The sequence below is a fragment of the Podospora pseudocomata genome, chromosome 5 (genome assembly GCF_035222375.1).
Source record: "Podospora pseudocomata strain CBS 415.72m chromosome 5, whole genome shotgun sequence".
In the NCBI taxonomy this organism is placed as follows: Eukaryota; Fungi; Ascomycota; class Sordariomycetes; order Sordariales; family Podosporaceae; genus Podospora; species Podospora pseudocomata.
In genome coordinates, this window is record NC_085889.1 from 2094878 (window position 1) to 2120029 (window position 25152).

At 53.4% G+C, this 25152-nt stretch overlaps 10 protein-coding genes across 10 annotated transcripts; 5 read left to right on the forward strand and 5 right to left on the reverse strand.

Moving 5' to 3' along the window:
* Positions 1-340: 340 nt before the first annotated feature.
* Positions 341-1620, forward strand: HTB1 (histone H2B). Its single transcript, XM_062890964.1, has 3 exons — positions 341-952; positions 1040-1111; positions 1177-1620. The coding sequence occupies exons 1-3, from the start codon at positions 790-792 to the stop codon at positions 1353-1355; spliced, it is 414 nt and encodes a 137-aa protein (XP_062742111.1). The 5' UTR covers positions 341-789; the 3' UTR covers positions 1356-1620.
* A 217-nt stretch (positions 1621-1837) lies between these two features.
* SQS1 (squalene synthetase-like protein) lies at positions 1838-4652 on the reverse strand. Its single transcript, XM_062890965.1, has 3 exons — positions 3954-4652; positions 2392-3892; positions 1838-2335 (listed from the first exon to the last, which is right to left on the reverse strand). Exons 1-3 carry the CDS (start codon positions 4084-4086, stop codon positions 1849-1851), a joined length of 2121 nt encoding a protein of 706 aa, XP_062742112.1. The 5' UTR covers positions 4087-4652; the 3' UTR covers positions 1838-1848.
* On the forward strand, positions 4126-6862 carry ATG4 (Cysteine protease atg4). The gene is made up of 4 exons (XM_062890966.1): positions 4126-5740; positions 5807-5975; positions 6023-6247; positions 6311-6862. The coding sequence occupies exons 1-4, from the start codon at positions 4996-4998 to the stop codon at positions 6696-6698; spliced, it is 1527 nt and encodes a 508-aa protein (XP_062742113.1). The 5' UTR covers positions 4126-4995; the 3' UTR covers positions 6699-6862.
* Positions 6710-10003, reverse strand: QC762_505440 (uncharacterized protein). The gene is made up of 3 exons (XM_062890967.1): positions 8560-10003; positions 7089-8493; positions 6710-7027 (listed from the first exon to the last, which is right to left on the reverse strand). Exons 1-3 carry the CDS (start codon positions 8673-8675, stop codon positions 6896-6898), a joined length of 1653 nt encoding a protein of 550 aa, XP_062742114.1. The 5' UTR covers positions 8676-10003; the 3' UTR covers positions 6710-6895.
* QC762_505450 (uncharacterized protein) lies at positions 8702-11274 on the forward strand. Its single transcript, XM_062890968.1, has 4 exons — positions 8702-10369; positions 10453-10614; positions 10730-10867; positions 10928-11274. The coding sequence occupies exons 1-4, from the start codon at positions 9496-9498 to the stop codon at positions 11077-11079; spliced, it is 1326 nt and encodes a 441-aa protein (XP_062742115.1). The 5' UTR covers positions 8702-9495; the 3' UTR covers positions 11080-11274.
* STR2 (Cystathionine gamma-synthase) lies at positions 11168-13667 on the reverse strand. The gene is made up of 3 exons (XM_062890969.1): positions 13180-13667; positions 13004-13098; positions 11168-12911 (listed from the first exon to the last, which is right to left on the reverse strand). Exons 1-3 carry the CDS (start codon positions 13225-13227, stop codon positions 11252-11254), a joined length of 1803 nt encoding a protein of 600 aa, XP_062742116.1. The 5' UTR covers positions 13228-13667; the 3' UTR covers positions 11168-11251.
* A 989-nt stretch (positions 13668-14656) lies between these two features.
* QC762_505470 (uncharacterized protein) lies at positions 14657-16438 on the reverse strand (the record flags this gene model as incomplete). The annotated part of the gene is made up of 1 exon (XM_062890970.1): positions 14657-16438. One exon carries the CDS (start codon positions 16436-16438, stop codon positions 14657-14659), a length of 1782 nt encoding a protein of 593 aa, XP_062742117.1.
* A 1585-nt stretch (positions 16439-18023) lies between these two features.
* NEP1 (18S rRNA pseudouridine methyltransferase) lies at positions 18024-20966 on the reverse strand. Its single transcript, XM_062890971.1, has 3 exons — positions 19840-20966; positions 19174-19442; positions 18024-19105 (listed from the first exon to the last, which is right to left on the reverse strand). Exons 1-3 carry the CDS (start codon positions 20201-20203, stop codon positions 18629-18631), a joined length of 1110 nt encoding a protein of 369 aa, XP_062742118.1. The 5' UTR covers positions 20204-20966; the 3' UTR covers positions 18024-18628.
* A 1325-nt stretch (positions 20967-22291) lies between these two features.
* QC762_505490 (uncharacterized protein) lies at positions 22292-24025 on the forward strand (the record flags this gene model as incomplete). The annotated part of the gene is made up of 3 exons (XM_062890972.1): positions 22292-22550; positions 22635-23444; positions 23928-24025. 3 exons carry the CDS (start codon positions 22292-22294, stop codon positions 24023-24025), a joined length of 1167 nt encoding a protein of 388 aa, XP_062742119.1.
* A 446-nt stretch (positions 24026-24471) lies between these two features.
* QC762_0080580 (uncharacterized protein) lies at positions 24472-25150 on the forward strand (the record flags this gene model as incomplete). Its single annotated transcript, XM_062883901.1, has 3 exons — positions 24472-24586; positions 24619-24787; positions 25114-25150. 3 exons carry the CDS (start codon positions 24472-24474, stop codon positions 25148-25150), a joined length of 321 nt encoding a protein of 106 aa, XP_062742120.1.
* Between the last annotated feature and the right edge of the window lie 2 nt (positions 25151-25152).

The following is a 25152-nucleotide window of genomic DNA, read 5'->3' on the forward strand; positions in this document are numbered from 1 at the left end:
GTGTCACTGTGTCAATGTATCAGGGCATAATCCACCTAGCTTTCACATCTCTATCTTTGGTGGAACGCCGGACACGTTCTCCGTCGATTGTCATGGAATACACAGGCAGATTTACACATCCCAGGAGAACCAAGGTGAACGGACCCTGATTCCTGGCCGCTGTGGCCGGGATTCTGAGAGTTGAGGTTTAATGGAGAGGCAGATACAGAAGAACGAAAGAGAGAAAGAAACCCGAACGACACGCCGGGTTGCGGATGGCTGGCGCATGAGCTGTCGTCGAGGCTCACATCGGGCCTGGCCCGCCTTGCACCACAACTGAGATTCCACCACCAAGTTCCGACAGGGTTGCCCTGCTGGGCGGGGCCCTGATTTCCCAGCAAAGGTCGAGAGAAAAATACCAGCCGCAGATCTGGAGTGTGCATTATTTCTGGTTGGGTGCTGCTATGCCCCATTCGGAGCCTCAGGAGCGTGTTGTGGCGCTTGGACCACCGCGTCACCTTGCAACTTTGGACCGGGGCTGCCTTCCTTTGTGCCTTATTTTTTTGCCAAATCAAGCGGCATGTCCCCACCTTTCGGCGCGGTACTCAAATCAATCAGTCAATCAGCACCACGGCACTCGCATGTCGCGTCAGCTACAAAAGGCCCATCCCCCCTCGCCGGCTGCATTTCTTCCTCCATCAACCAACTCTCCCACAAACTCTTCCACGCCCATCAAATCGCCAGATCCATCCAGAACTTCAGTTCACTTCGTCTTACTTACCCACCAACCCATTTTAAAAAAACGCCAAAATGCCCCCCAAGGCCGCTGACAAGAAGCCCGCCAACAAGGCCCCCGCCACTGCCTCCAAGGCTCCCGAGAAGAAGGATGCTGGCAAAAAGACCGCTGCCTCTGGCGAGAAGAAGAAGCGCACCAAGGCGCGCAAGGAGACCTACTCGTCCTACATTTACAAGGGTGAGTGGCATTCCCGGGTCGAAGCGCGACTTTGCCCATCCTCGAGTCCCATGCAGTCCATCTGGATTTCGCTAACAAACTTTGCAGTCCTCAAGCAGGTCCACCCCGACACTGGTATCTCCAACCGTGCCATGTCCATCCTCAACTCTTTCGTGAACGGTATGTTTCTGTCCAAAGCAATCCGTCTTTAAAGCGCGCCTTTTTCTGACCCTTGTGCCCGATAGACATCTTCGAGCGCGTCGCGACTGAGGCTTCCAAGCTTGCCGCCTACAACAAGAAGTCCACCATCTCATCCCGTGAGATCCAGACCTCCGTGCGCCTCATCCTTCCCGGCGAGCTTGCCAAGCACGCCGTGTCTGAAGGCACCAAGGCCGTCACCAAGTATTCGTCGAGCACGAAATAGGTGGTTGGATGATCTTGTCTTTTCTCTCTCTTTTTTCTCAATAGGGCATAGGATTTGCTTTGGCATTTGGGAGTCATGATGAGGCTTGCGCCAGGGCACACAATCCTTGGGGTCTCTTAATGCAACGCGTCACGGATGGTCTGCTTTTTATGGGGGCAATGTTTTTTTATCGGTCAATTACGGGGTTTTTGCGGTTGTACACTACATACCTTGATATCAGGGTTTTGGGCGAAATGAAATCGTGCATATGAACAAACCCACCTGGTCTCCATCAGTAAATGTGACGATCGGTACTCTCTTGTTTGCACTTCTACCTCTCCATGTCTAGTTTCGTGTTGGTCTCTTGGAAATAATAGAGCTCAATATCCAGACATCGCGGCACAGATAACTAGGACACGAACATGTTACGTATTTGGGACCTACATAATCCCTTTTGGACTATTCATGATGATGGTTTACGAAAAAATAATGATCTCAAAACTCTCAACACACATCATGTACGACCAAGGCCAGCCTTCGACTTCTTGACGACCTGAGCGACGGGCTCCAAGATACCCTTGTTCTCCAAGGCTCCCAAAGCCATGCCTTTGCTCCAGCCCATCTTCTCCAACATCGCGCGACCTTTATTTTCCTGGCCCAACTCAGGGGCAGAGGCGCCAACCACCTCTCCTTCTCGAAGTACCAGGGCTTTTACGCTCACATGTGCACTTCCTCTGAATCCATCCCGGGGAGTGTCGCCCCGTGGACCAGCTACGTCAGCACGGGGGAAGTACTTGCGCCCCACCCGGCGGGCGGCACCATCTACCTGGCGTGTCGCTTCTGTGATCTGGTGCGGTTTGAATGTGATGGTCCGCTTGCTCCGGTAGAGAACCGGCCGGCGTGTTGTGCCCTTTCCTGTAGACTGGGACTTGACATTGAATTTCAAGGCAAGCTGGTGGAGGACCATACGCCCATGTTTGTCGAGCGGGGGGAATTCGAGACTGTGTCACCGAGTTAGCCTACGTTTGTTCTAGCTCCGATGCCTCAAATGCCTTACCGCTCATCCGAGCTGATCAGAAAAGCCACCAGCTCAGTTTTGAAGTCTTCCAGTCTAAGGCCCATTGGATACTTGACGCGCAAATCGTCGGGGCTGGCGTTCTTGTCAAGAAGACCCTGACCACGTAATGACTCACGGGCAAGCTTGCGCTCTTTCTTTCGTTCCCGATCGCGTGACCAATCCAACTTCAGTTTTGCCTCGATTTCAGAATCCGAAATGTTGAAGTTGGGTGGTTGTTTGGAGCGTCGCTTGCGGGGGACTGGCACAGTCCAGTCGGCAAGATCCAGATCATCAAATGCATCAGCAACGGAGCTGGCATTCGCAGATTTGGCGAACGATGAGGATGTTGCCCTTTTCTGGCCTCCCTTCTTCGCCCCTCGCTTGCTTACTCCGAAAGACTCGGGTATCAAAACAAGCTCATCGCTCCCCAACCCAAGCTCTTCCTGCTTGGCAAGAAGTCGTGCAAGCTCCTCGTCATCCATATCGGCGTCCATATCGTCGTCTTCATCTGGCTCATCGTTCTCATCCCCGTCATCTTCGTCGGCATCACTAAGACCAGAACCACTAGACTCAGCTTGTTGTTCGTCGCCTGACAAATCTTCAACCACCGGCATGTCATTCTCGTCACCGGAGCCGAGGTTGAGAGCGAAATTGTCACCCCCAAGATCCCGACGGTTGTTGAATGAACGTAGCTGGTTTGAAATAAAGTCATCCTCTGGGTTGGCACTCATGTTGGCGATATAATCTGCCAGAATGGCGTCCTCTTCATCTTCGTCGGTTTTGGGAATCTTGGAAGCTTTTGAACGGCTGCGCTGGCGTCCTGCTCGTTTTTCGCGGGCTACAGGAATCACTTCGGGATCATCACGCAGGCTCGTTTCCTCTGCAGCTGTAGGTTTGGTCTTATGACCGGTCGGAGTTATGGCGGTTGTGGTATTGATAGCAACGCCGTTACGAACCACAAAGTTGCTTTGCGGAACTGTTTTGGCGTTACCTGCACGGCCTCTGAAGAGGATAACTTCCTCGCTGGAATCAGATTCGGCCAATGATGGCTTCCGAATGGGAACCAGGGGTGGCGGATGGACAGCACGGTGTTTGTCTCGGATAGCTTTATCTCCGCTAACGTCAAAGAAAAAGAGGTCTTGTGCCTGTTCTTGGGGAGTCTCGCTGGAGGGGTTGTCTTGAGACGTCGAGTTGGAAAGAACCATCTTGCCCTTGGCCGCTGAATCTAGCTCAACGAGAGTCGTCTTCTCTATGACAGCCTCCGCGGATACGTTGAGGTTGACGTCTACGGTAGTGATGTCCATGTCGTCGGCCTTGCTCTCTGTAGCCTCGCCAGGGGGAACTTTGTCTTGCTCGATATCTTCAAGAAGTTTTAAAGGTTCGCTGTATCCAGCACTAACAAACGATACAGGCTTTTGTCGAAGTTTCACCGTACCGGAAGTCCAGGCTGAGTCAAGGTGGTGGGACTGAGTGTTCCTAACCTCATCCTTCAAAGAAAAGTCTGTTGGCGTTAGATGAGATAAGTCCTGCAACCAAGCCAGGGCGGAATCTGGAAATCGTACCATTTGAGTGCGCAACACTCTGGAAAAACGTCGTTGAGGAAAAGGAACTGACATGGCCCTGGACTCCGGGGGTAGATCGAAGGTGAGCAGCCTTGGGGCCTGCATATGGCCGCTTTCCCCTCTTTGGCGGCATAGTCGTCAAAAATATAAATCCTATCGTTTGAAGAAGCGGGAGAAGGGGATTCCGAATTCAGCGAAAACCGGCAGGTAGTGCAATGCCGAATATTTTATGCGGACAACTCTGGTAGTAGAATGAATAAGCTGCGGTGGCGTAGACGAAATACCAGGGGTCGAAGTCGGTTCTTGGCGTGTTTTCTGGATGTTGGGAACGAAAGTCCAAAGAGAGTGAAAATCTCCCAGCTTATCCAGTCACATGCCTTCCAGATAAACTTGTGGCCTGGCAAGCGATGTCTGGGGATGGAGCAGTGCTGTCGTTGCCTCAGTGGCAGGAGGATGTCATGAAAGTCTAGCTTTGTATTACTCTTGGCACGCAAGGAAGGTACACTGTTGGAATTGGAGGGTTAGGGTAATCGTAGATTTGACCCAAAGGGCTTGGCGGTTGCCGGGTGTGCACTCGGCAGGCAGCCTTCGCCACAGCTGGCATCTGGTCGTTGTGGAGACCCCCGCGACTCATATGACATACCTCCCTTATGAGCTTGTCCTACCTCTCACCTCTCAAGATCAACCCAGCTTTCTTCCTTCCAGCCTTCTGGCCGTTCCAAAGTCAAACATTGCCGTGCTGCTCCTTGTGGTGTTCCGTCCCATATCGTTTCTTTCGCCAACTTCATCTGTTCTTTGCCTTTGGGCCATTGCTAGAGCTATTTTATCTCCTGCGCAGTGACACTGCATGCCCTTCTTTGTTAGTTCACGCTACAGTGTAGCTGGTGTCCTCAAGAAGCTCACAGGATCCATCCGATCAGGAGGACAGAGCTTCTAGCAGGCCAGCATTAACTTCCACCTTGTTTTTGAACCACATTGAAAATCACTGCCGCGACCGTATTCTTTTCCGCTTCTCTGCTTTGTTATATCTTCACCAAATCTGATGAAGTCGATGCGCTCAGGCAGCAACAACTGGCAATCGGCCGTCTCGGAAACATCACCCAAGATCGCGACTGCGATGGAGGCAGCGATATCCGCCGGGGCCGAGGTCAGCCGTGTAGGCCGACGCATCTTGCAGAGAATCTGGGACCCAGAACCTACCAATGATCGAAGCAGCAATGAACCAGTGTGGTGTTTGGGTTGCTCATATCTCCTCGATACAAAAGAATACGGCACACCCCCTACGCTCACCACCAGCACACCACCCGCAGATGCCACTCTTACCGCTATAGTACCCGAGCCTGGGGCAGGCGTGGAATCGGAGCCACGAAGAGCCACAGAGAAGGCGGGAGTGCCGGTGAATACATCGAATGCAAAAGCAGTTCCCCCCATTCCCGTTGCGGCTAGTGGTCAGCACCAGCTACAAGTGCCCGAAACACCTCCTCTCTCCGTTGCCAGCAGTTTTGATTCAGCTCTTGCATACGAAGAGCCCGGTCAAGATGGCGGCTGGCCCCCGGCCTTTCTCGATGATTTCGAGTCCCGCATATGGATGACATATCGTACCGGATTCGAAGTAATTCCTCGCTCGACCGACCCGAAAGCGGCCGCAGCCTTGTCCTTCACCATGCGATTCAAGACTTCTTTTGGGGACCAGACCGGCTTTTCATCAGATACGGGCTGGGGATGCATGATCAGGTCTGGGCAGAGCTTGTTGGCCAATGCAATGTTGATCAGCCGTGCAGGACGTGGTAAGGAATCTCCGGCCATGCTTGCTATAGTGTGTGAACTGTTGCTGATTTGTCTCTCTTGTGCAGCTTGGAGACGACCGACGAACCCTGACATCGAACGCGAAATCGTGTGCCTATTCGCAGATGATCCTCGTGCTCCATATTCCATACAGAACTTTGTCAACCATGGTGCAGCTGCTTGTGGAAAGTACCCTGGAGAGTGGTTTGGCCCATCTGCGACGGCACGGTGCATCCAGTACGTGACCCTTCTGTGGATGGAAACTTGACTCTAACAAACAACAGGGCTCTGGCCAAGAAGCACGATAGCTCCCTGCGAGTGTACCTGACACGAGATCTTCCTGAAGTATACGAAGACAACTTCATGTCAACCGCGAACCCTGACGGCAACCACTTTCACCCGACATTAATTCTGGTATCTACGAGGCTGGGGATTGACAAGATCAACCCAATCTACCATGAAGCGCTCATATCTACCTTACAATTGCCACAAGCCATTGGTATTGCTGGGTAAGCAAGTCCTGATGCACCTTGCATATTCATGCTCTCTAGCCTCCGTCTAACACACTCCAGCGGACGCCCGTCATCATCCCACTACTTCATCGGTGCTCAGGGGCAATGGCTCTTTTACCTCGATCCCCATCACCCACGGCCAGCGCTTCCTTATCGAGAGAATCCGAACGACTATACCATAGAAGAATTGGACTCCTGCCACACCCGACGATTGCGGCATCTCCACGTAGAAGACATGGACCCTAGCATGCTCATTGGCTTTCTCATCAAGGATGAGGATGATTGGGATCTGTGGAAGAGCTCTGTCAAGCATGTTCAGGGCAAGGCCATCATCAATGTCTCGCCTCATGACCCGGAGCACGGGATGGGTTTCGGTCGAGCTGGAGCGATTGATGAGGTGGAGACACTGAGTGACGAGGACGACACAGATACGGTGCTTGATTTATGACTTGTTTGGAGGTAATATTTTGGGATATGGCAACAAGTAGTTCTGGGGAAAGGGGCGTTGCCAACGCCGTGGTGTGCATGCCCAGGTTAGGGGACTCTCAACAAAACCTTCTCCCCGCTATGATGTTTGAGAATCGAGGACACTCTGCTCGATTAGATGATGCACAGCACTAGCTGATACACGCACCGGTATGGTGATTATTTCTTTCTCTTCTGTTTTCCAGATTTACCAGGCGTGGCAGAGACCGGAGCTGCATGGTTGAGTTCTTTGATGTGGTCGAAGAGCTTGTTCTTGCTTGGGAATGCCTCTTTACATACCATACATTGTAGCTGAAGCCCAGCAGTCAGCATCGAATATCATTATTGAGCTTTGCAATACTCAGAAACCTACCGAATCCTGGATTTGTGACTCTGCCTGCCGAGCTGCTTTCTTTTCTCGCTTCAGTTTCGCCTTACCAACCTTTTTACCTGGCGCCGGTTCGCTGAGTGTGAGGTTGGCAACGCTCGCAGCTGTAGAATCTGCCAAGTCTCCGCTATCGTCTGCTTGTGGCTGTGACACCTTCTTGGTGGCTCCTGCCCCGTTGACAATGCGCTCTTCCACCGTGGAACGTGGTGCATACTCGTCATCTTCTGGACTCGACGATGATTGTGTGCTCTGTTCTTGATCATCATCCTGCTCGACGGGCCCTTGCTTTTCTTCTCCGGTCCTCCCGTCCTCAGAAACCAGCGGTGCTGTGTTGGTCATGTCCCTCTCTCTCTGGATGACTTGCGCGTCCTGCTCTGGCTGTGGAGACTGCGGCGTAGATGCCCCTGGTGAATCTTGAGGATTTAGATCGAAGTGCATGTTTTCCTTTCTCATCTGTCTTTTCAACTGCTGTACTGCCTTGATATGTTTCTTGCTCTTTTCGTGAGCCTCGAACTGTTTCTCACTCCTAAACGTCTTGTTGCACACCACGCATTCGATCTCCTCAACCTCGGACTCTTCTTCCGACATGGAAAACTCGCCCTCGTAGTCTTGGTGTTCTTTCGGCTGCGCCCAGTCTGGCACCACGTACTCGGCCATCTTTTCCTGGTGCGCTGCTCGCGACCGGGCCGCCTGGGCTGCCGCGGAATTGCGAAGGACCTGCTGCCGTTCCGCCTCAGACTGTGTGTTGGGAACATAACGGGGATCTCTTTTCTTGACAAACGCAACGAAAGAGAGGACCGCATCGTTAAATTCTCTGATGCCTTCATCGCGGAGCTTCTTGTTCTCCTTTTCCATCAAGCGACGGATCCTCCTGTCTGGTGCGTGCGCAAGATGATGCACATCCTTCCACTGAAAGGATTTCCTCGTCGAGAAGCTTGACCACACATTATAAAACGACTTGCCCACCGTGTTGTAGTCGTCTTCCGCTTTGCCAAACGGTGGGTAGTGTGTGGGGGTGGTTCCGTCCCACTCGCAGGCTGCAGCTTCTTCTGCGGCAAGCTGTTCGAAGAAGACGTTCAATATCCCAAAGAAACCACGCGGGCTGTCATCCATCGGTACGCTGGAATTGAATCGACTCATCAGTGCAAAGACAGCATTCGCCGAGGTGTGATTGCCGGGGTCCTGTCCGCCAGGCGCACCCCCAGCCACTTCGTCATCACCCCTGAGGATAGCATCTCGATGCGAGTCGTACCAAGCTCGTTCCTGGGGGTCCGATAGTATTTCGTATGCTGTTTGTAGCTCGGCAAACTTCCGCGTCGCGTTCTCGGTATCGTGGTAGTTGCGATCGGGATGCAGCTCCAACGCCTTTTTCTTGTAGGCCCTCCGAATTCTACATCCAAAAGGCCTCAAAGTCAGACTACATTCATCTTGTACGGGAGCAGGGAGTCTCTCTCACTCTTCGTCCGGCACCTGACGATCAACCCCTAGAACTTCATAATAGCATGTTTTCTGCTGGGTGACGGTGGTGGCCGCCTGACTGGCACCCCGAGGTGTGGATTGGTCGGCTCCCATTCGTATAATAAAGGGTGTTTTGATAGTTGGGTGCTCAGGGTTCTACACGTCCGCTGAAGAGAGTGAAAACGAATCAAGAAGCATGTGCATGTTTCCATGCTCCTGGGAAGTAGGGGTCCGAGAGTCCTTCCAGAGACGTTTATGCTTGTCATGCTGCCAACATTTTAGTGGAGCCATGGCGGGGGCGGGGCTACTGTTGGAAATCTTGATGGAGACCATTCTGGTGGGCTGACCCATCACCACAAACCTACAGGGCCAAATGACGACGAAATCCCGATTGGGAAAAGTGGCATGTGTCTCAATGCCCACCACAAAATAAGCGGTGCATCTAGACTTTTCACGGATACATGGCGAGGTCGGACGAGCGTTGAGGGGTTCAGGGTTCAGGGTTGTTTACGGGTTGAGAAAGGAGAGATGAACACGCTCGATTCCGTCTGATTCCTTCTTTTCGCTAGCTTGAACGCTCCGAACGTTTGGCCGCTGCTCAAAGGCGCCATTACAAACCTCTTGCTTGACAAACTGCAACCGCCACCCATTTTGTCACGTTGACTGTGGGGAATTGGCTAGGGGGGAGGCCAAGCAACCACTACCAGGTGTCCTATCCTTGGCTTCCGCGCTTTGGCTGGTCTGGCCGTCTGTCACCTCGTCTTGAACCACCTTCACCGAGAAGCAACATTACCTATAAATCCCCTCCCGCCCCATCTTGACCCGCGACTGCAAATTCGGCACCCTGAGAAGCATATCGAGCGCCTTGTCCCGCCATGCACATGCCATCCTCGCAGTTACATTTTAAGCCAGCCAGGTCAGTGGTAACATTACGATGAAATTCGGCCACGCCTTCAAGGAGGCCTTGGAGGCTGAGACCTATCCAAGACACTGGGTAGACAAGGCGGTTCCCTATCGTCAGCTCAAAAAGATCCTTGGTAAGGTGCGGGAGGAGCTGATAAACAATGGCTACGATCCGGACACGTTACAAAAGCTGGTAGCTGAGCGAAACGCCGAATACCGCTTAGAGTCGGACGACTCCCATCTCCTGAGACCCAAACTGGTTGTGCGTCCAGCCACTACAAGTGCTCAACCTCTGGATCAGAAAACAGAAGTCGACTCGCTGCCAGAATCACCAGTATCTCTATCTCCCACCTCTTCCGCCAGCACAGAACCTGGACCATCAGCCTTGACACATGACTCTGCGCCCCCGTGTAGCCATCGCCAGCAACAAACCAGTGACGGCGAGTGGGTTGACGTCCCGTTGGATGCCGATGCTCGCTTTTTCAGTGTCCTCCAGCAGGATGTCAATGAGTTGGATACTCTCCAGGACAAGGAGCGGGTTGCCATGATCGAAAACATCCACGTGATTGGAAACGAGATCGCACAAGTAGCCAGACCGCGAAAACCAGTCATCGACTTCTCCCGGTCAGATCTGTATCGCTGGCGCGAGATTCTGGACCTTTACCTCTCGGCCGAGGTCTTCTTCTCCACCAACGAGGTTTCCGGCGGTGCTCGCAGCAGCGACAGAGCTCGCAAGCAACTCGTCTGGTTCCAAGAAGAGGTGGGCAAGCGCCAGCTGCCGCAGAAGTTCAAGATTAAGTCCAGCGCCGTCGCCTTCCAACACTTCCTCTCGTTGAATGCCACGCTACTGCAGAACTTGCAGTTCCAGGAACTGAATCAGACAGCCATAACAAAAATAATCAAAAGTAGGCTCTCGGAATGCTCAGGGTGCCACTCGTCCCATCTTCAAGCCGTCCACTAGACTAACCCGCTCCCTCTTTTGCTGTAGAATTCGACAAGAGAACGTCCCTGGGGGTGAAAAAGACTTTTCCAAAAGTCATGAACTCGGCACACTTCATCTCCGAGACCATATCCAAGGACATCTGCGCCCAGCTGTCTCGAGACGTCATCAGCCTTGTCCCACAAGTCGTGGATTACACGTGCATTGTCTGTAAGTGACACATATGTTGTGCAGCCTAGCGGGTGGGCTGTGTCTCGGTGCTGAGGCCAGGAGAGAACCAATGTAATGTCTTCGATACTGACCTCCCTCTCTCTATCTCACACAGGCCTCTCCATATGTTGGCTGCCCATCCGACTGGACTGCGACCATCTGTTTTGCATCCGGTGCATGATCAAGATGCAAAACAGGCAAAAGCGCTTCTGCCCGCTATGTCGAGCCGATGTGATTCAACGGGCCAACGAAAGTATGTTGTCTCTTTCAATCCCGCTGTTTCATGAATCCTGGTCGCTAACCTTCCACACAGCACATATTGATATGGAGCTCGTTCGATACTTGGAAAGGTGGTTTCCAAAGGAGACCAAGGAGAAGCAGAGGAACAACGAGGACGAGCGGCGAAAGGAGCTCCTGGGCGATTTGTACGTGGAAGGTGCACAGCCGCCGTGTATCGTGATGTGATCCCTGTGCAAGGGAAGCAAAAAAGGAAGGGATAATTTACCTAATGGAAGTTGTACATAAAGTCAGACACAGTGATACCTCAGCAGGAGTTTTGAGCGAATTGGGTATGGTAGCATTACGGGGGCTTTGGTTGATGTTGCTTTCAAATTCTATGCGTTCTACACGGAACTGCCTATTGCGAGCCGTGCTCTGCTACATGCAATGCAGCTTCAAACACCTTTACAATTTCAGCAGTGTCCTCCAACCCGACGCTGATGCGGATCAGATCAGGGTCAACACCAAATTGCGACGCCCATTCCAACTCTTGATAGTGAGCCAGAAGCACATAGGGGGATGTCAACGTGAAGTTGGTTCCCAGGCTTGGCCCCTTGGCTGTGTCAACAGCATCATAAAATGCAACAGCCTGCTCCTTGCGGTGGAACACGACCGAGATCAACCCGCCGTACCCTCCACCAGGAACCTTGCAGGCTTCGTAGTTGGCGCTGGACTCGTTGTCACGCGGGTAAAAGACCGCCTTGATGAGCTTGTTCTCACGAAACACATCACAGATGGCCTCAGCGTTGGCGTTGATCCGTTCAATCCGAGACGCAAAGTCCCGGCTATTTCGCTCCATGAACATGACATCCTCGGGCCAGTATGTGTCCTCGTACCCCGTGCGGGCAAAGTCTTTTAACGCAGAGTAGTATCGACTGTTTGGGTTAAAGATGGCACTGCCTCCCATGACGTTGCAGTCACCCGAGAAGATCTTGGTCAAGCTAGAGACGACGATATCGGCGAAGGGGAGAACGTTGATGTTGGCAAAGGTCCCGATTGTTTCGTCCACCACGACGGCAAAGTCGTACTTGTCGGCCATCTCGCGGATGCGGGCAAGATTGGGGCAAGTGAGGAGCGGATTGCCCGGGAATTCACAAAAGAGCCCCAGGAAGCGCTCGCCTGCTTTCAGCCGAGCTTCGAGGTCGTCAAGGTCGGCCTCGGACGCATTGCCGTAGAAGACGCATCCAGGGCCAAACTTCTCAAGAATCTTGAGGGTGTCAACATAAGGGAACCCGAAGTTGACCGACTTGAGACCTCCACGCGCTCCAAGAAGGGCACGGTGAGCGTTAAAGATGGCGTTCATGCCGGCTGGGAAAAGATAGATGTCGTCCTCGCGGAGGTTGACAACACCACGGGTATTAGATTCCATCTCCTTTTCGGGCACCGGGCTAGCTGTTAGTTCACGATCGCTTCTGAGCGCCCCGGCAATTCGCCGTTTGATGGCCGATTTGGCGGGCTCAACAAAAGAAACATCCAGGTTCCGACCGAAGCGCTCCTCCAAGAATCGCGACGTCTCCTCTCTGTCAGGGACGGTTGTTGACGTTTGGGATGTGGTTGATGGCTTTCCTGCGTCGAGAGAGCCCCTTCGTTGGTAACGCTTTGGTCCTCTGCATGGCTTTGGGCTCATGGGCGCAGCCGTGTTCTTGGGGGATTCATCCACACGCAACAGACCATCCTTGAAGAGACTGTGACAGAACTCTGCCCTGCGGCTAGAGACACCATCGCCCGTGTGCTGCCAATACTGCTTCAGAAAACTGAAACCCTCGGGAGAGCAGATGACGGCCGAGATAGAGGGAGATAGCCCACGAAGAGCCTTGGACTGCGGGTTTGCCGGGTCAAGAACCAGATGCAGAACTTCAAGAGATGACACGATGGCAGGAAGAGCGCGTAATTTGACAAAGCTCACACACCGGGCAGCAACCTGACGAGTTGGGAACAGAAAAGCAACCAGCCCTTTCCGCCCAATTTTCTCCAGAATGTCTTTGGCAAAAGCTTGGATGCTCCTGTGGATGAAGAAGCTGGAGAATAGACTGCCGTTTTAGTATCATGGCACATGATCAAGACCTTTGAAAATGAATGGTGCGAGCAAAAGATGAAGCAAGTGACATACCGAGGATAACCAGTGGTCATACTGCCAACAACCCAGTCCTCTCCTTCTTCATAACCAACATTTGCTCTCCACGTTGGTAGTGACACACTCACCGCCTAAGCAATCATCGAGATGTTGTGGTTAGCCACCAAGACCGAACATGTTTAAACAATAAGAGTGACCATAAAGTTGCTTACATGCTCCGTGTGCGGCGGGATAGACTCGCCGAGGTTGAAGGCGGGCATTGTATCTCAAGAAGCGTAGAGTCACAGTTTTGACTCGGTTGTTGCGCTCCTAATTTTGCAATCTCTCTGTCCTCGGCTTCGACAGCACGCAGAGCGTGATAAGATGGCGTCTGTTATGAGGTGGTGTACGCCGAAATCAGCGAGATTCCCCAAGTTTCTAGACAGGAGAGGAAATGGTCGAGCTCGATTGGTGGTACGGATACTGTCAAGGGGGATGGTACACTAAAACGGTCCAAGGTAGAGATGTGTGGTGGGTGCAGAGTGGATGGGTGTACCCACGTTTCCGACGTCCAAAATTGTCCAATTATGAACTTTATTTTATACTAATGGAATGTTCCACGTCCCTGTATCCTGTCCATCGTCTTAACTATGCCGCCACAAACTGCGTGGGATGGCGTGGGTTGGACTATCAAAGCGAACAGTTGCACATTATATTCCGAGTATCGGAGGCAAAAAATGGAGTCATTTTTTCTACCGGCTTCCTGATTTCTTGGATGTGTCTACATGCCTTACGGGTAACCAGCTTGTATCCCTCCCGCCACTACCAGCGAAACACATGGCATTCAACACCAAACAAGAGCAGAAAGAAGCACTGTCTGGTGCCGCTATGTCAGTGGGCAGTGACCAAGTGTGCTTGCCATGCCAAATGGTGTCAATGAAGCTTTGTGGACAGCGACCCCCACCTTTCCGGAACGTGCCCCACTCTTGCCACCTACACCTCAATCTTCCCAGTCATCGAAGGACACAAGGATTGGCAGAGGACTAGAAGTGAGAGAGAATCTCAATAGAAGACACTTTAGCAGGTTGCAAGTGGTATACCGGCGGCAACCAACCGTTTGATTCTGCCCGTGTTATGAAAACAAAATGTTCGGCCTATACATATGTCTGCATATTTCGGATGACAGGGGTCCCAGTCTTGCGGCACTCCGGGCCCGGATGGGTCCCGTAGACGGTTGGTAGTTACGGATATGAGCTCCCGACGCCGTCGAAGCCGGTGGTGACTGGCGGCGGTCCACCGTTGTAGCAGTCCAGTGCCATATTCACACCAAGTCGGACCACCACGACCACTTTGTAAGCATGGCCGGTACATCCAATTTAGATCCAGGCCCTATCCTGCCCGGTTCATTAACTCTAGCTTACATATGTCCACCATCCGTTTCTTTGCTCCCACCCTGAAAATGTCATGACCCAATGCACCTGTTCCCCCAACCGGTAATCTTTGCATGTATCCATCTCCGCCATGATTTAGCTGCTCCCAGCACGTGATGCCCTCCTGAAAAAGCCAAACAAAAAATATAAAAAGAGAGCAGTAAAAGAAAGTGAAATCATCATACAGATCGCTCTGTGCCAAAACTAGCATGCTCTCACCAGTTCGGAAGAGTAGGTAGCCAATATGCGTCGCCTATATGCTCTAAATCAGATATCGTCATTAACGACTCCTCCGGCTTCCAACACAGCTAATGCTATCGCTGGGCGCAATGCTGTCAGCATCATCATCGTCGTCGTCCTCCCCATAGCGAGCGCGACTGCTTCCTCCACTGCTCCGGGGAAGTGGCGCATGGCGGGCTGAATAGTATGCACCAGCTCGATTATCGCTGGGGTAGGTGGCCTCGCGAGCTGAGAGATACGGCGGTGCCCTCCCACTTGCGAGGAGCGGGTCGCGCGCCGACGTATACGGAGAAGCCCGGCTATCTGAGAATGGGATGTGACGGGCCGAGCCATAAATCTCCTCCCGGCTGTATCCTCGAGGACTGTCGCTAACCTTGTATGTTGTTGTGGTTACACGACTGCCCGACCTTGAGTGCGAGACAGGATGTGATGACGGCAGATAAGCATCAGCTGGCGATGCGCGGAGCGTATTACTGGACCTTTGGCTGCGCGAAGACACGTAGCTATCCCGTTCTGGGCCATCATACGTATACCCACGTTGGACAATGGGCGGATGTTTGGAGGACTTGGAGCTCACATAACCGCGGTACTCGGGCTCCCCGAGAAGATATGGCTCGCGGCTGTTGGCTGCTTCACTGCGTGGGCGTACAGAAGCCCGCGAACGAGGTATTGAGTGACGGCCCCGCGCATCGTCATAGGCGCCATCCACATCTCTGCTCCTCGGCGAGGTGACTTGGGTATATCGAGCAACGTAGTCTGGCCCTTGCCTCCGATAATCGAGACCGGAACCATACTCGTCAGAATACCGCCCCTTATCCGCGGGCCGCTCCGTGTCCAAATACCGGCCTTTGCGATCCAAATAGCTGTCATACTTGTCCGGGAAGGTGGAGCGGCGGCTGAAGGGGGGGGCATCATAGTCGTCGTGCGCCGAAGCACGGGTGCGGTCGCCCTTGACCATGTTGTAGGTGAGAGCAGCTCCGGCAGCAACGCCAGCAACCCCGAGCAAAGTTCCGACAACAGCGCCGGCACTTAGTCCGGTCGAGTTCTCCCTGGCCGAGGCAGTCGGTTCGTAGTTGAAAGTGCCCGTCGTGACACCGCGCTTCAATCCTGCCGCGGGGGGAGGAGGCCTTCTCACGTCGTGGTCGTGGCCGTGGTGGTCGTCCTCGTCGTCGTAGTCTCCGACTTCTACTTCTTCTTCGTAGTCGTGGTAGCTCAGCGAGCGTCGTGGATCAGCCCGGGGTGGGCCGCTGTACGCAGAACTGGCACCAGCAGGGGCGGGTCGTGACGAGCCTGCCACGTCGAAATTCCAGGTCAATATACGGCCTGCTTCTTCGTCGGTTGACCGTGTGCGCCGGACAGTCGAGCCGCTGTAGTGTGGAGGGTAGTGGAGAGGGGGCTGGTACACAATCTCCATGATGTTGTAGTCCAAGTCACTTATAACCACGCGGGTCCCGCCACTGTGCGTTGTCGCCCGGTGGGCAGACGCGCCACTGGCCGCCGGGTAGGCCTCGGCAGGGTGGCGCAAGTATGATGTGTCCCGAAGATCGGGATTAGCCCGAAATGCAAACTCAAAGGCTTCGTCGGCCGCGCCTGGCGAGGGAGCGGTGACCGCTATGCGTGAGCGCCTCAGGGGCCGGTCTCTGCTTGCGACCACCTGGCGGAGCTGGAAAACTGGATCCCGTTCTGACTTGCCAAATGTAACCGACGGGAAGTGCCCGCGCTCTGTGCTGATGTGTCGAAGGCCCAGAGGTTCAACAATGGCAGAATAGAAAGACAATGATGAGGAGAGGTCCTCCACCTCGAGGAAAGGGAGTTGGGGCATTTTACACGGGGAGAAGGGGTGAGGGGATCCAGGGCGGTTGTGCCTCAGCGGAAAGGCAGCAGCCTTCGGCAAGAGCACAATGACAAGGAGCCTGTGTGATAAGTGTGGTGGTGCAACGCGACGGCGGCAGCAATAGGCCGGCAAACGGTCGAACTGCGTGCCCAAAACAGCCTTGGGGGTGTGATGCTGTGGTGTTCAGGGCGCTGTGGCGTGACGAGGCAAGATGGCAGGGATTGTTCTGTGAGCTGGTATCCAAGCAAGCGCTGCCACGGGGATGACCATCACCAAAAGAGGCCCAAGTTTCCAGCCCAGCTGCCCGTTTGACTCTTCTTGGGAATGGTGTAGAACTTGGGCTCTTGAAGCGGAGGGGGAGAACAACTGTGAAGATGATATTCGCGCTCTGCAAAACGTTGCTCAGTTCGCTTGGTTTGAGTGGAACGCTGGACAATTTGGCAACAACGGCAATGTGTGCGTCGCCAGTCGGATCCATGCGACGCAGCACAGCTCAAGACTACTTGGAGAAAAGGGCCACAGGGCATGGGAATTATGGGGTACGAAAGGGCTGGCAAAACGGTGCCCAACCTCGAACGGGCAGCGATAGGGAGACATGCCCCGCAGTTGTGGTGCTCCTGACGCAAGTGGTTGACAGGGTCTCCAGATCTGAACGATGGTGAGGGCCATCTTGAGACAAGGTGAAGTTCGTCCCCACTAGGAACTGCAGAGCCGGGCAATTCGAAGCAACCCGGTTGGCTTGAGGCTTCGAAAGATCCTATCCTGCGAGTGGACGCTGAGCCACACCATCTTGTTGCAACAAGTATGCCATCCCTCGAGGGTGGGAGAAGGCTCAATGGAAAAGTGACAGGGCTCAGCCGGCAGGCTGTGGCAGTCTATTTTTCAAGACTGGGCCATCCTATAGGTTGCTAAGAGGATGCCACTCTGAGATACGTCCGCGGTGGTTACTTGAGCAAACCGTCAGGCTGTGTTCTGCTCTCCAGAGCTGATGATCTGCATTCGTACCCCGAGCCAGATGGCGGCCTCTTGTGGCGACGGAACTGGCAAACTGACAGAATTGTTCGATCGGCTGGTCATGTTTTGTGGTCATGATAATCTTGAACCCCGACTGGTTATGAGGCCCTGCGAGGAGGCGGGGAAAGAAAACAGAGAGACGTTGTGGTGCTGACGATGAGCCAATCATAGAGACCGCAACACTCGGAGCCAAGAACTGGTACCTGGATCTGAGTGGTCCGGGGAGCCAAGATGGAGTGACTGCAATGCGGCCCCGCGTGAGGCCGCCATTTGGTGCGGGGCCGATGAAGCGTGATTGCTGTTCGGAACTGTGCTGAGCGCCTATGAGGGAGCGGCCAGTATGGGAATGCAGTACAGATGCCGGGCGTCATGCGGCACTGCATTGATATGGCTCAGTGAAGGTGGCTGTTCCTGTACGAGGAGGTAGATAGGTAGGTGCCTGGCTGCCTTTCAGTTGTCCCGGAGCACACTGAAATATAGTCGAGATTAGCGGGCGGCCAACCAAACTTGAAGCAAATCAACATATCAAACTAATCACGCATGAATTTGAACACAAGGTCTCGAAGACAACCGGTCAGCAACTCCCACATCGCATTATGCTACCGCAAAATCTTGACTATTCCACCTGGACGCAAACACCTCTCATACCACACCATCAACATTGTGCCCTGCTTCGTTCTGTCTGACTACTGCCACCACCAAGGCCCTCCTGCCGTTCGGTAATTCCGCTTCTCGAAGCCTAGAATAGGGTATAGCTGTCACCGATCGAAGTGCCGCTTACCACGGCGCCGAGGTGGGGTTAGTATGAATGAGGGGGTATGAATGTGTAAAAATAGGTTGCTTGAGTAAATAAAAGAGTAAAGGAAAAAGGTAAGAAAGGCAGGCTATGAAATAGGGGATATGTGAGCCAAGTTGAAGTGGCACCACGCGACGACGAAAGCGTCTTGGATCCGTTGTTGAATGCCCCATGTTTTGGTTGCAAAAACACCGACAGCTCAAGCACAGACGACCCAAGTTCCGGTTGACAGTGATCGTTCACCGCGATGTTGTATCACGGAATAGATCATTGCGACCGCAGCTCCCTATCTCGTGAGACGGAGAGACTGACAGATCTTTTCATCCTGGACCCCAATTTCATGCCCGCGTTGTTGTCGGCAGGACTGATTATAGAATGTCCCAGCAGTCCTCCGCGGCGTGGCAGAACTTGCTGCAGGCAACACTGGCTGAAAGGCTGTAGTTGCTGATCGAAATCTTCTCGTCCACATATGCGTCGGCAAAGTTGTCGGCGCCCTTGGCCATGGCGCCAACAAACACGCAGATGCTCTCGTCATCGCCGAGGGTGTCGACATAGTCGCGCACACGAACCAGAGGGGCCTCGAAACTGAGCGTGACCTTCCGGCAGTTGGGCGGAAGATGATCGGTGATGGGGTTCTGAATCACCTTGAGAAGCTTCTCCTGCGAGTTGGCGCCCTTGATGGAAAGACGGTGCAGCAGCTGCACCATCAGACCAGCGAAGCGTTTGAAGGTGCGCGGGATGCGAACAGAGGGGGACACCTCGATCAGAACACCCTTGGCTGTTTGAATATAGATCTGGAGTTTCCCTGCCTTGTTCACCGGCGAGTCGAGAAGGGTCAATAGGCACTGCGAAACACACGGCATCTGTCAGCAAAAGGAACAATCTGCAAATGTGAGCCGTGGCATGTTCAAACCTGATGAGTGATATCTGGACGGGCATCACTGATGTCCCTGTTCATCTTGCGCATGACGCCAATGTGTTCGTCGCTGTTGAGCAAGGAGTACTTATCCTCCCTTTGCATGCCCATACGACCAGCGCCGCCGTGCGAGGCCTTGTAGGTTTCGAGGCTGGCATTAGAGAGGACGACGATAAGGCGCTTGGTGTTCTTGTCGGTTGGGGGGATAGGCACATGCTGCTCAGCAACCAGCTGCGGCAGGGCTGGAGGAGGCAACGACTGGGTACCTGTCATGTTGGATTGCCTGGTCAGAACACCGTAATTTGTTGAAAAAAAGGACTTCTGCACAGGAAGGCTTGTGGCTGCCGATCTGGTGTTGGCAATAGTCTCCAAACAAATTGTTTGATGGCTCTCAAGTTCAGTTGTGAAATAGAGAAAAAAATGGGATGCCCGCTGTTCGAGGGGAGACCCGGCAGTAGCTGGGCTCAACGAAGCGAAACACCTGACTGGAAGTGGGGTCGTGCCAGAACCGGCCATCACGGCCATCTACCTATCTTGCGTGCTTGCCAAATGTCGCTCCAAAGTCGCAGAGACCGCAGAGACAAAAAAGAAATCACCAATAAAGGACGCCGTCTACTGGCAGAACAGAGATAGCCATCAAAGGTGTGGCAATGGGAGACTTACGGGGCCGCTTGCCAGCACGGTACTCGGGGGAGGAAGACATGTCTGTGGTGTATAGGCCGAACAGTGATGGGTTGATCTTAAGAGATGGAGAGGAGAACGGCGAGCGTGGCAATGGAGGTAAGTAAATATCAACGAAGCACTGGCGGACGAGGAAAGGTTTGAATTGGCGGTGAAAGTCGGAGACAGAATGTTGAGAATGGGCACAGTGCAAGGTGAACGAAAGGTTATGGGGGCTTTTAATGCTAAAAAGAAAAGGCGCCGAACCGCAGATTCGGGTAATTTTCGACCTCTCTAGGTGGCATCTACCCGGAGTTTGGTGGGTACGGAACCTAGAGCAGTCGGGGTCCGGAGAGAGCATGGGCATCAGAGATAAGACCCCAGCCGGGACAACGGAGGAGCAAAGAGCTCGATGATGACCCGAACCGCAATGCTCGGCACAGATCCCGCGTCTTGGAGCCGTTCAAACAATGGCTTTTTGCAACGTCGTCTTAGCATTGTCCCCCCCTACACAGCACATAGCAATCACTCAAGATGGTCGACCAGACCGCGGCGAAATCCTTTGACAGAGTTTTTCTTGAAGTTGTGGCGTTGCAACTCAACCCGCCCCAGGCTAAGCCTTTCCAGGAACGCCGAGGACAGGAGGGGTGGATGACGGGTCGGTCAAAGACGGAGCTGGACGGAGAGGTTCTCCACTTCTTTCTGTATTACGCGGTTTACCGGATGGGCCAGCATTCTTACATACAGTAGACATGCCATGATTAACGACGCCAGCTGGGGTGATTGAAGCTTGTTCTTATGCTTTCCCCACTCCCCAAAGACCCTGGCTTGGCATAATAGGTAGACGGACGGTTGCCATTTGGATCGATGGTGGCAGCCAAGTATTGCTGTCACTCAACTATTCATCCGCCGTATCCGACTCGGGTCCTGGACGGCCAAGCTGACATGCATGGCGTTGCTGCTGGCCTCTTCTTGGTGCGAATGTTGGACAACAGGAGTGCGAGACCCGCCAGGCCCTCTTCTGGTCCTGGACCCGACTCATGTATAATAGTAGGTAAGAATTCGTCTGTTCGCGAGCGCAGGGGCAGAAAGTGAACTGGTTATTGAGGAAAGGCTGCGTACTCTCTCATACCTACTTCAAGATAAGGAAGGTAGTGTCTATATGCTGTCTGTCGAATAAAGATGTGGTTCAATTGCTGAAGCGGCCTGGCCCGTTACACCGTTGCTCCCTCTGACAGGGCCCTTGTTTCACACCACGATGACCCCACTCCCCCGCGCCCCACCTCTCCAACCTCAACATCTTCAACTTGGCACGTGCGCGGGCTTGTTTCCACATCCATCTCATCCCGACCGACACGCCGGAAAAGCGGACGAACACTTGTGCTTGACTTTTGGATATCAGGGCCAACTGTCGCTCGGTTGAGTCCAGATCACGAGCCCTGCGACAGTTCTATTTGCTACCTAACAACAGCCCGAGGTGCGTCTCAGCTAGAGAACTTGTGCAGAGATGACATTTGTGAAGCCAACATAGGTAGACACATCAGTGTCATCGCCGCCGTCGCCGCCGCCGCCGCCGCGATCCGGTGTGGTTTTTCAAAGCGTCGCCGTAAATCAACGTGGACTAGTCTAGGCCCCCTCCTTTTTCTTCTAGCTAGGTCACACGAACGTTGGCCTTTCGGATTTCACCCTGTGCTCTGCCATCGTCATCTGTCCACCCTGGTTGCGGCCTTTGGCATGGTCGTCGCATCTTCGTGGCCGATGTGGCCGACACAGCGCTGAATCTTCCCCAGACTTGCGATCTTCGAGTTGAGACTATACCCAAACTCGAACGCTAATACACCCGTGTCTTGTGTCGCTACAGCGTCCTCGCACCTCGATATCGTCTGATCTACTGGGCTTCTTTGGCCTGGTCTCCCACCACCACCACCGCATTTCTCTCCTCCTCCCCAAGCCATCTCTCACACCAAGGCCGAACGAATGTAGACAGATTCTCCGAATCTTACCCTTTTTGACTACCAAACCAGCCCTTTGCCACTTCTTTCTTCTGGCACCCTGTTTCAAGAGCACTATGCGGCCAGTTGACCTCGCCCTCCGCTCTGTCCTGGGCCATATTCAGGCTCGCCGTCTCTTCTCCTCTCTTCGGCCACGACGATGGATCCAAGAGGTCTCACCTGTCTTTCGGGCACACATGTTGAGCTCGGAGGCCTGATATAACATATCCCCTCAAGCCACCTCCGTCGCTAGGTTCTCATTTTGTGATTTCCTTGTCTTGTGTGTAGTTACCAAGTCTCGATCCTTCTTTGTTCATTTTCTTCACACTTTTCTTTGATCCATTTGCCGGCCAGGTCTGGACAGATCACGTTGAGCGTGGATCTAATCCTACTTTCGTTCTCTTCATACATTCGTTTTTAGGCAGCTGGTTTGTATCGTTCTTTTACCTTGCCAATCGGGCACCATGGCTTTCAAGAGGTTTTTCTGGGTCTCCTCGCTCATTTCGCTGGCCCTTGCTCAAGCGCAGAATAACAATCAAGGAGGTGCCGCATTAGACCCAGAAGTCATTCAACAAGGCTCTTTTGTCGATGGCAAGAGCTCTTTGGGTGCCGAGGATGTTCAGGCAGCCTCAGCAACCTCTCAAAACAACTTCATCAACTTTTGCAAGGGGCAAACACTTACCAACGGTTTCCAAATCACGACCGGTTCTTGTAACGGCATTGGTATGTCAACGACACAGACAGGTATCTTCATGAAGCGCTACTGACAAAGGCATGAATTAGTGATGGGTCAAATTCCTGCTAAAGATCGAATGATCTCCACCGTCATTACAAACCCAGCGAACGGTGCCACCATTCCGTCTAATCAAGACTTTGAGATTGTTGTTCAAGTTACCAACCTCAATGCCGGAGCCTTTACGAACGCTGCTGTCACCTACTATTCCGCACCCCAGCAGTTGGATAACGGCAATATAGTGGGACATACTCATGTAACCGTACAAGACACGGGTGCCGATCTGAACCCTCAACAACCAATGGACCCGCAACAGTTTGCCTTTTTCAAAGGTATCAACGACGCCGGTAACGGCCAGGGCAGACTTAGCGCTGCGGTGACCGGTGGCCTTCCGGCCGGAAACTACCGTGTCTGCACCCTGACAGCCGCAGCCAACCACCAACCAGTCATCATGCCTGTCGCCCAGCGCGGATCACAAGATGACTGTGTCAGATTCACCGTTACTGGTGACGGAAACACTCCGAACGAAGCCGCCAACAATGGCGCAAAGGGTCAGGCAGCAGCAGCTCTGGTTGCTGATGCTATTGCCCTCGGCCCCGGCGCCCCTAATCCGGGTGGCAATAATGCAGGAGGGAATGGTCAAGGAAATGGGCAAGGCAATGGGCAAGGCAACGGGCAAGGCAACGGGCAAGGCAGCGGGCAAGGCAACGGGCAAGGCAACGGGCAAGGCAACGGGCAAGGCAACGGGCAAGGCAACGGGCAGGGTAATGGGCAGGGTAATGGGCAGGGTAATGGGCAGGGTAATGGGCAGGGTAATGGGCAAGGTAACGGGCAAGGTAATGGCCAAGGTAACGGGCAAGGTAACGGGCAGGGTAACGGGCAGGGTAACGGGCAAGGAAATGGGCAAGGAAATGGGCAAGGAAATGGGCAAGGAAATGGGCAAGGAAATGGGCAAGGAAATGGGCAAGGAAATGGGCAAGGAAATGGGCAAGGAAATGGGCAAGGAAATGGGCAAGGAAATGGGCAAGGAAATGGGCAAGGAAATGCCGGAAACCCTGCTGGCGGTGATGCTGCTGCCGGAAATCCAGCCGGTGGTGATGCTGCTGCCGGAAATCCAGCCGGTGGTGATGCTGCTGCCGGAAATCCAGCCGGTGGTGATGTTGCTGGCGGGAATCCTGCCGGTGGTGATGCTGTTGCCGGGAATCCTGCCGGTGGTGATGCTGCTGGTGGTAATGGTGGCGGCGGGAACGCTGCTGGCAACAACAATGCAAATGCTGGCAACAACAAGCAAGCAGATGGTCAGAATAGGGAGGGCAAGGGAAAAGGGAAGGCCAACGGCAATGATAACGCCCAACAAGAACAAACAGGACAGGAAGGCCCAGAACTTGATCCTGCAGCGGCACCTACCCCTCCTGCGGCAGCTCGTCTTGCCCGTCTTGCTCGCCGTCGGAGATTCATCGCATAAACGCCACGCTCAAGTATGGCTATCAGGTAGGTAGCTATATCGTATATACACCCTCACTCCCTGGTGGAATGGCAACGACGCCTGTTCATCCCAAATCCGCATGTGCTTGCAGATAGCTGTTGATATGACGGAGAGAAGAAGTTGGTGTAGAATAGGGGAAGGTAATAACGATTCAATTTTATAATATAGAGGGTTAGGGTTCAGATAAGTAGTTATAGTCTAGTCTAGGTAATAGACTGTATGTATTTTGGATTCGTTGCTTGATAATTAAGCTCGGAGGCATGACGCAAGATGCGTCTTCAGCAGTGAACAGGGGCTTGACAAGCCACCTGCAGTCTTACCAGACTCATTGGCCTCCCGTGCCTCCCACTGGTGGTTGGAGGAGGGGTTCAGGGCGCCATACGTCATCACACAAAGGCTCACGGGGACCATGTTATGTTCTCGGCATGGAACCAGTTCGAGGCAGGCTGCTTGCTGATTCTGGAGCTCACTTCACTTCCAGTCTTTCTCCAGCAGCACTGGGGTCGATTGTGCATTTGATATCATCAGACTGGCCGCAGGGTCCTTCTCTCTCTGTACAACCATCTGTACAGGACAAGACGTCCATGAGTCGACCGGGGTGGCCAGCTCATTTTTGGCCGACATCCCGATCAGCAGACAACGGAACCCCAGTCAATCAAAAAGGCCCCAAGGAACCCTGTCAAAGCCCAGCTCCTTTCCCGAAAGGGGCCCTCCGCCAAGCACTCTCAAGACGACGACGTCGTCGGTCGACATCACCGCCTAGACCCCCAAATCGCCATCCCTCATCCATCCAGCATAGGGATATCCGTACATCGCACCCGTCATCTCTTTTCGCTCGACCACTACTTTTCTGATCTATTGCGCCGCCGGCAAAAACACAGCATACAAGATAATACCTATCTCCTTCTCTGCCTGAGACACCGTCCAGACCTGTGAAAGCATTCTGTGTCGCATGTACGCCCCATCGTCTCATTCTTGCTCTTCTTCCGCGCGCAGCGCACCCTGGCACCAGGAGGCAGCCGCTTCCCATCTGTACAAAGTACCGGAGCTAATAATTGGTGAACCAGCCCTCAGCGAGTCGACACCTGTGCGGCCAAACTCTAAAG

Bases quoted from the DNA above. Each gene is read 5' to 3' on its own strand.
- HTB1 (XM_062890964.1), top strand. From the start codon at position 790: ATGCCCCCCAAGGCCGCTGACAAGAAGCCCGCCAACAAGGCCCCCGCC. The intron at 953-1,039 runs GTGAGTGGCATT...CAAACTTTGCAG, and splicing joins CTCGTCCTACATTTACAAGG to TCCTCAAGCAGGTCCACCCC. The intron at 1,112-1,176 runs GTATGTTTCTGT...TGTGCCCGATAG, and splicing joins CCTCAACTCTTTCGTGAACG to ACATCTTCGAGCGCGTCGCG.
- SQS1 (XM_062890965.1), bottom strand. From the start codon at position 4,086: ATGCCGCCAAAGAGGGGAAAGCGGCCATATGCAGGCCCCAAGGCTGCT. The intron at 3,893-3,953 runs GTACGATTTCCA...TAACGCCAACAG, and splicing joins GAGTGTTGCGCACTCAAATG to ACTTTTCTTTGAAGGATGAG. The intron at 2,336-2,391 runs GTAAGGCATTTG...TCGGTGACACAG, and splicing joins CTGATCAGCTCGGATGAGCG to TCTCGAATTCCCCCCGCTCG.
- ATG4 (XM_062890966.1), top strand. From the start codon at position 4,996: ATGAAGTCGATGCGCTCAGGCAGCAACAACTGGCAATCGGCCGTCTCG. The intron at 5,976-6,022 runs GTACGTGACCCT...AACAAACAACAG, and splicing joins GCGACGGCACGGTGCATCCA to GGCTCTGGCCAAGAAGCACG. The intron at 6,248-6,310 runs GTAAGCAAGTCC...AACACACTCCAG, and splicing joins CAAGCCATTGGTATTGCTGG to CGGACGCCCGTCATCATCCC.
- QC762_505440 (XM_062890967.1), bottom strand. From the start codon at position 8,675: ATGGGAGCCGACCAATCCACACCTCGGGGTGCCAGTCAGGCGGCCACC. The intron at 8,494-8,559 runs GTGAGAGAGACT...TTTTGGATGTAG, and splicing joins CGTCAGGTGCCGGACGAAGA to AATTCGGAGGGCCTACAAGA. The intron at 7,028-7,088 runs GTAGGTTTCTGA...GCTGGGCTTCAG, and splicing joins AGTCACAAATCCAGGATTCG to CTACAATGTATGGTATGTAA.
- QC762_505450 (XM_062890968.1), top strand. From the start codon at position 9,496: ATGAAATTCGGCCACGCCTTCAAGGAGGCCTTGGAGGCTGAGACCTAT. The intron at 10,615-10,729 runs GTAAGTGACACA...TATCTCACACAG, and splicing joins GGATTACACGTGCATTGTCT to GCCTCTCCATATGTTGGCTG. The intron at 10,868-10,927 runs GTATGTTGTCTC...CCTTCCACACAG, and splicing joins GATTCAACGGGCCAACGAAA to CACATATTGATATGGAGCTC.
- STR2 (XM_062890969.1), bottom strand. From the start codon at position 13,227: ATGCCCGCCTTCAACCTCGGCGAGTCTATCCCGCCGCACACGGAGCAT. The intron at 13,099-13,179 runs GTAAGCAACTTT...ATGATTGCTTAG, and splicing joins TCCCGCCGCACACGGAGCAT to GCGGTGAGTGTGTCACTACC. The intron at 12,912-13,003 runs GTATGTCACTTG...TCTATTCTCCAG, and splicing joins ATGACCACTGGTTATCCTCG to CTTCTTCATCCACAGGAGCA.
- NEP1 (XM_062890971.1), bottom strand. From the start codon at position 20,203: ATGCCCATGCTCTCTCCGGACCCCGACTGCTCTAGGTTCCGTACCCAC. The intron at 19,443-19,839 runs GTAAGTCTCCCA...CCAACATGACAG, and splicing joins CCGTGCTGGCAAGCGGCCCC to GTACCCAGTCGTTGCCTCCT. The intron at 19,106-19,173 runs GTTTGAACATGC...TGTGTTTCGCAG, and splicing joins GTCCAGATATCACTCATCAG to TGCCTATTGACCCTTCTCGA.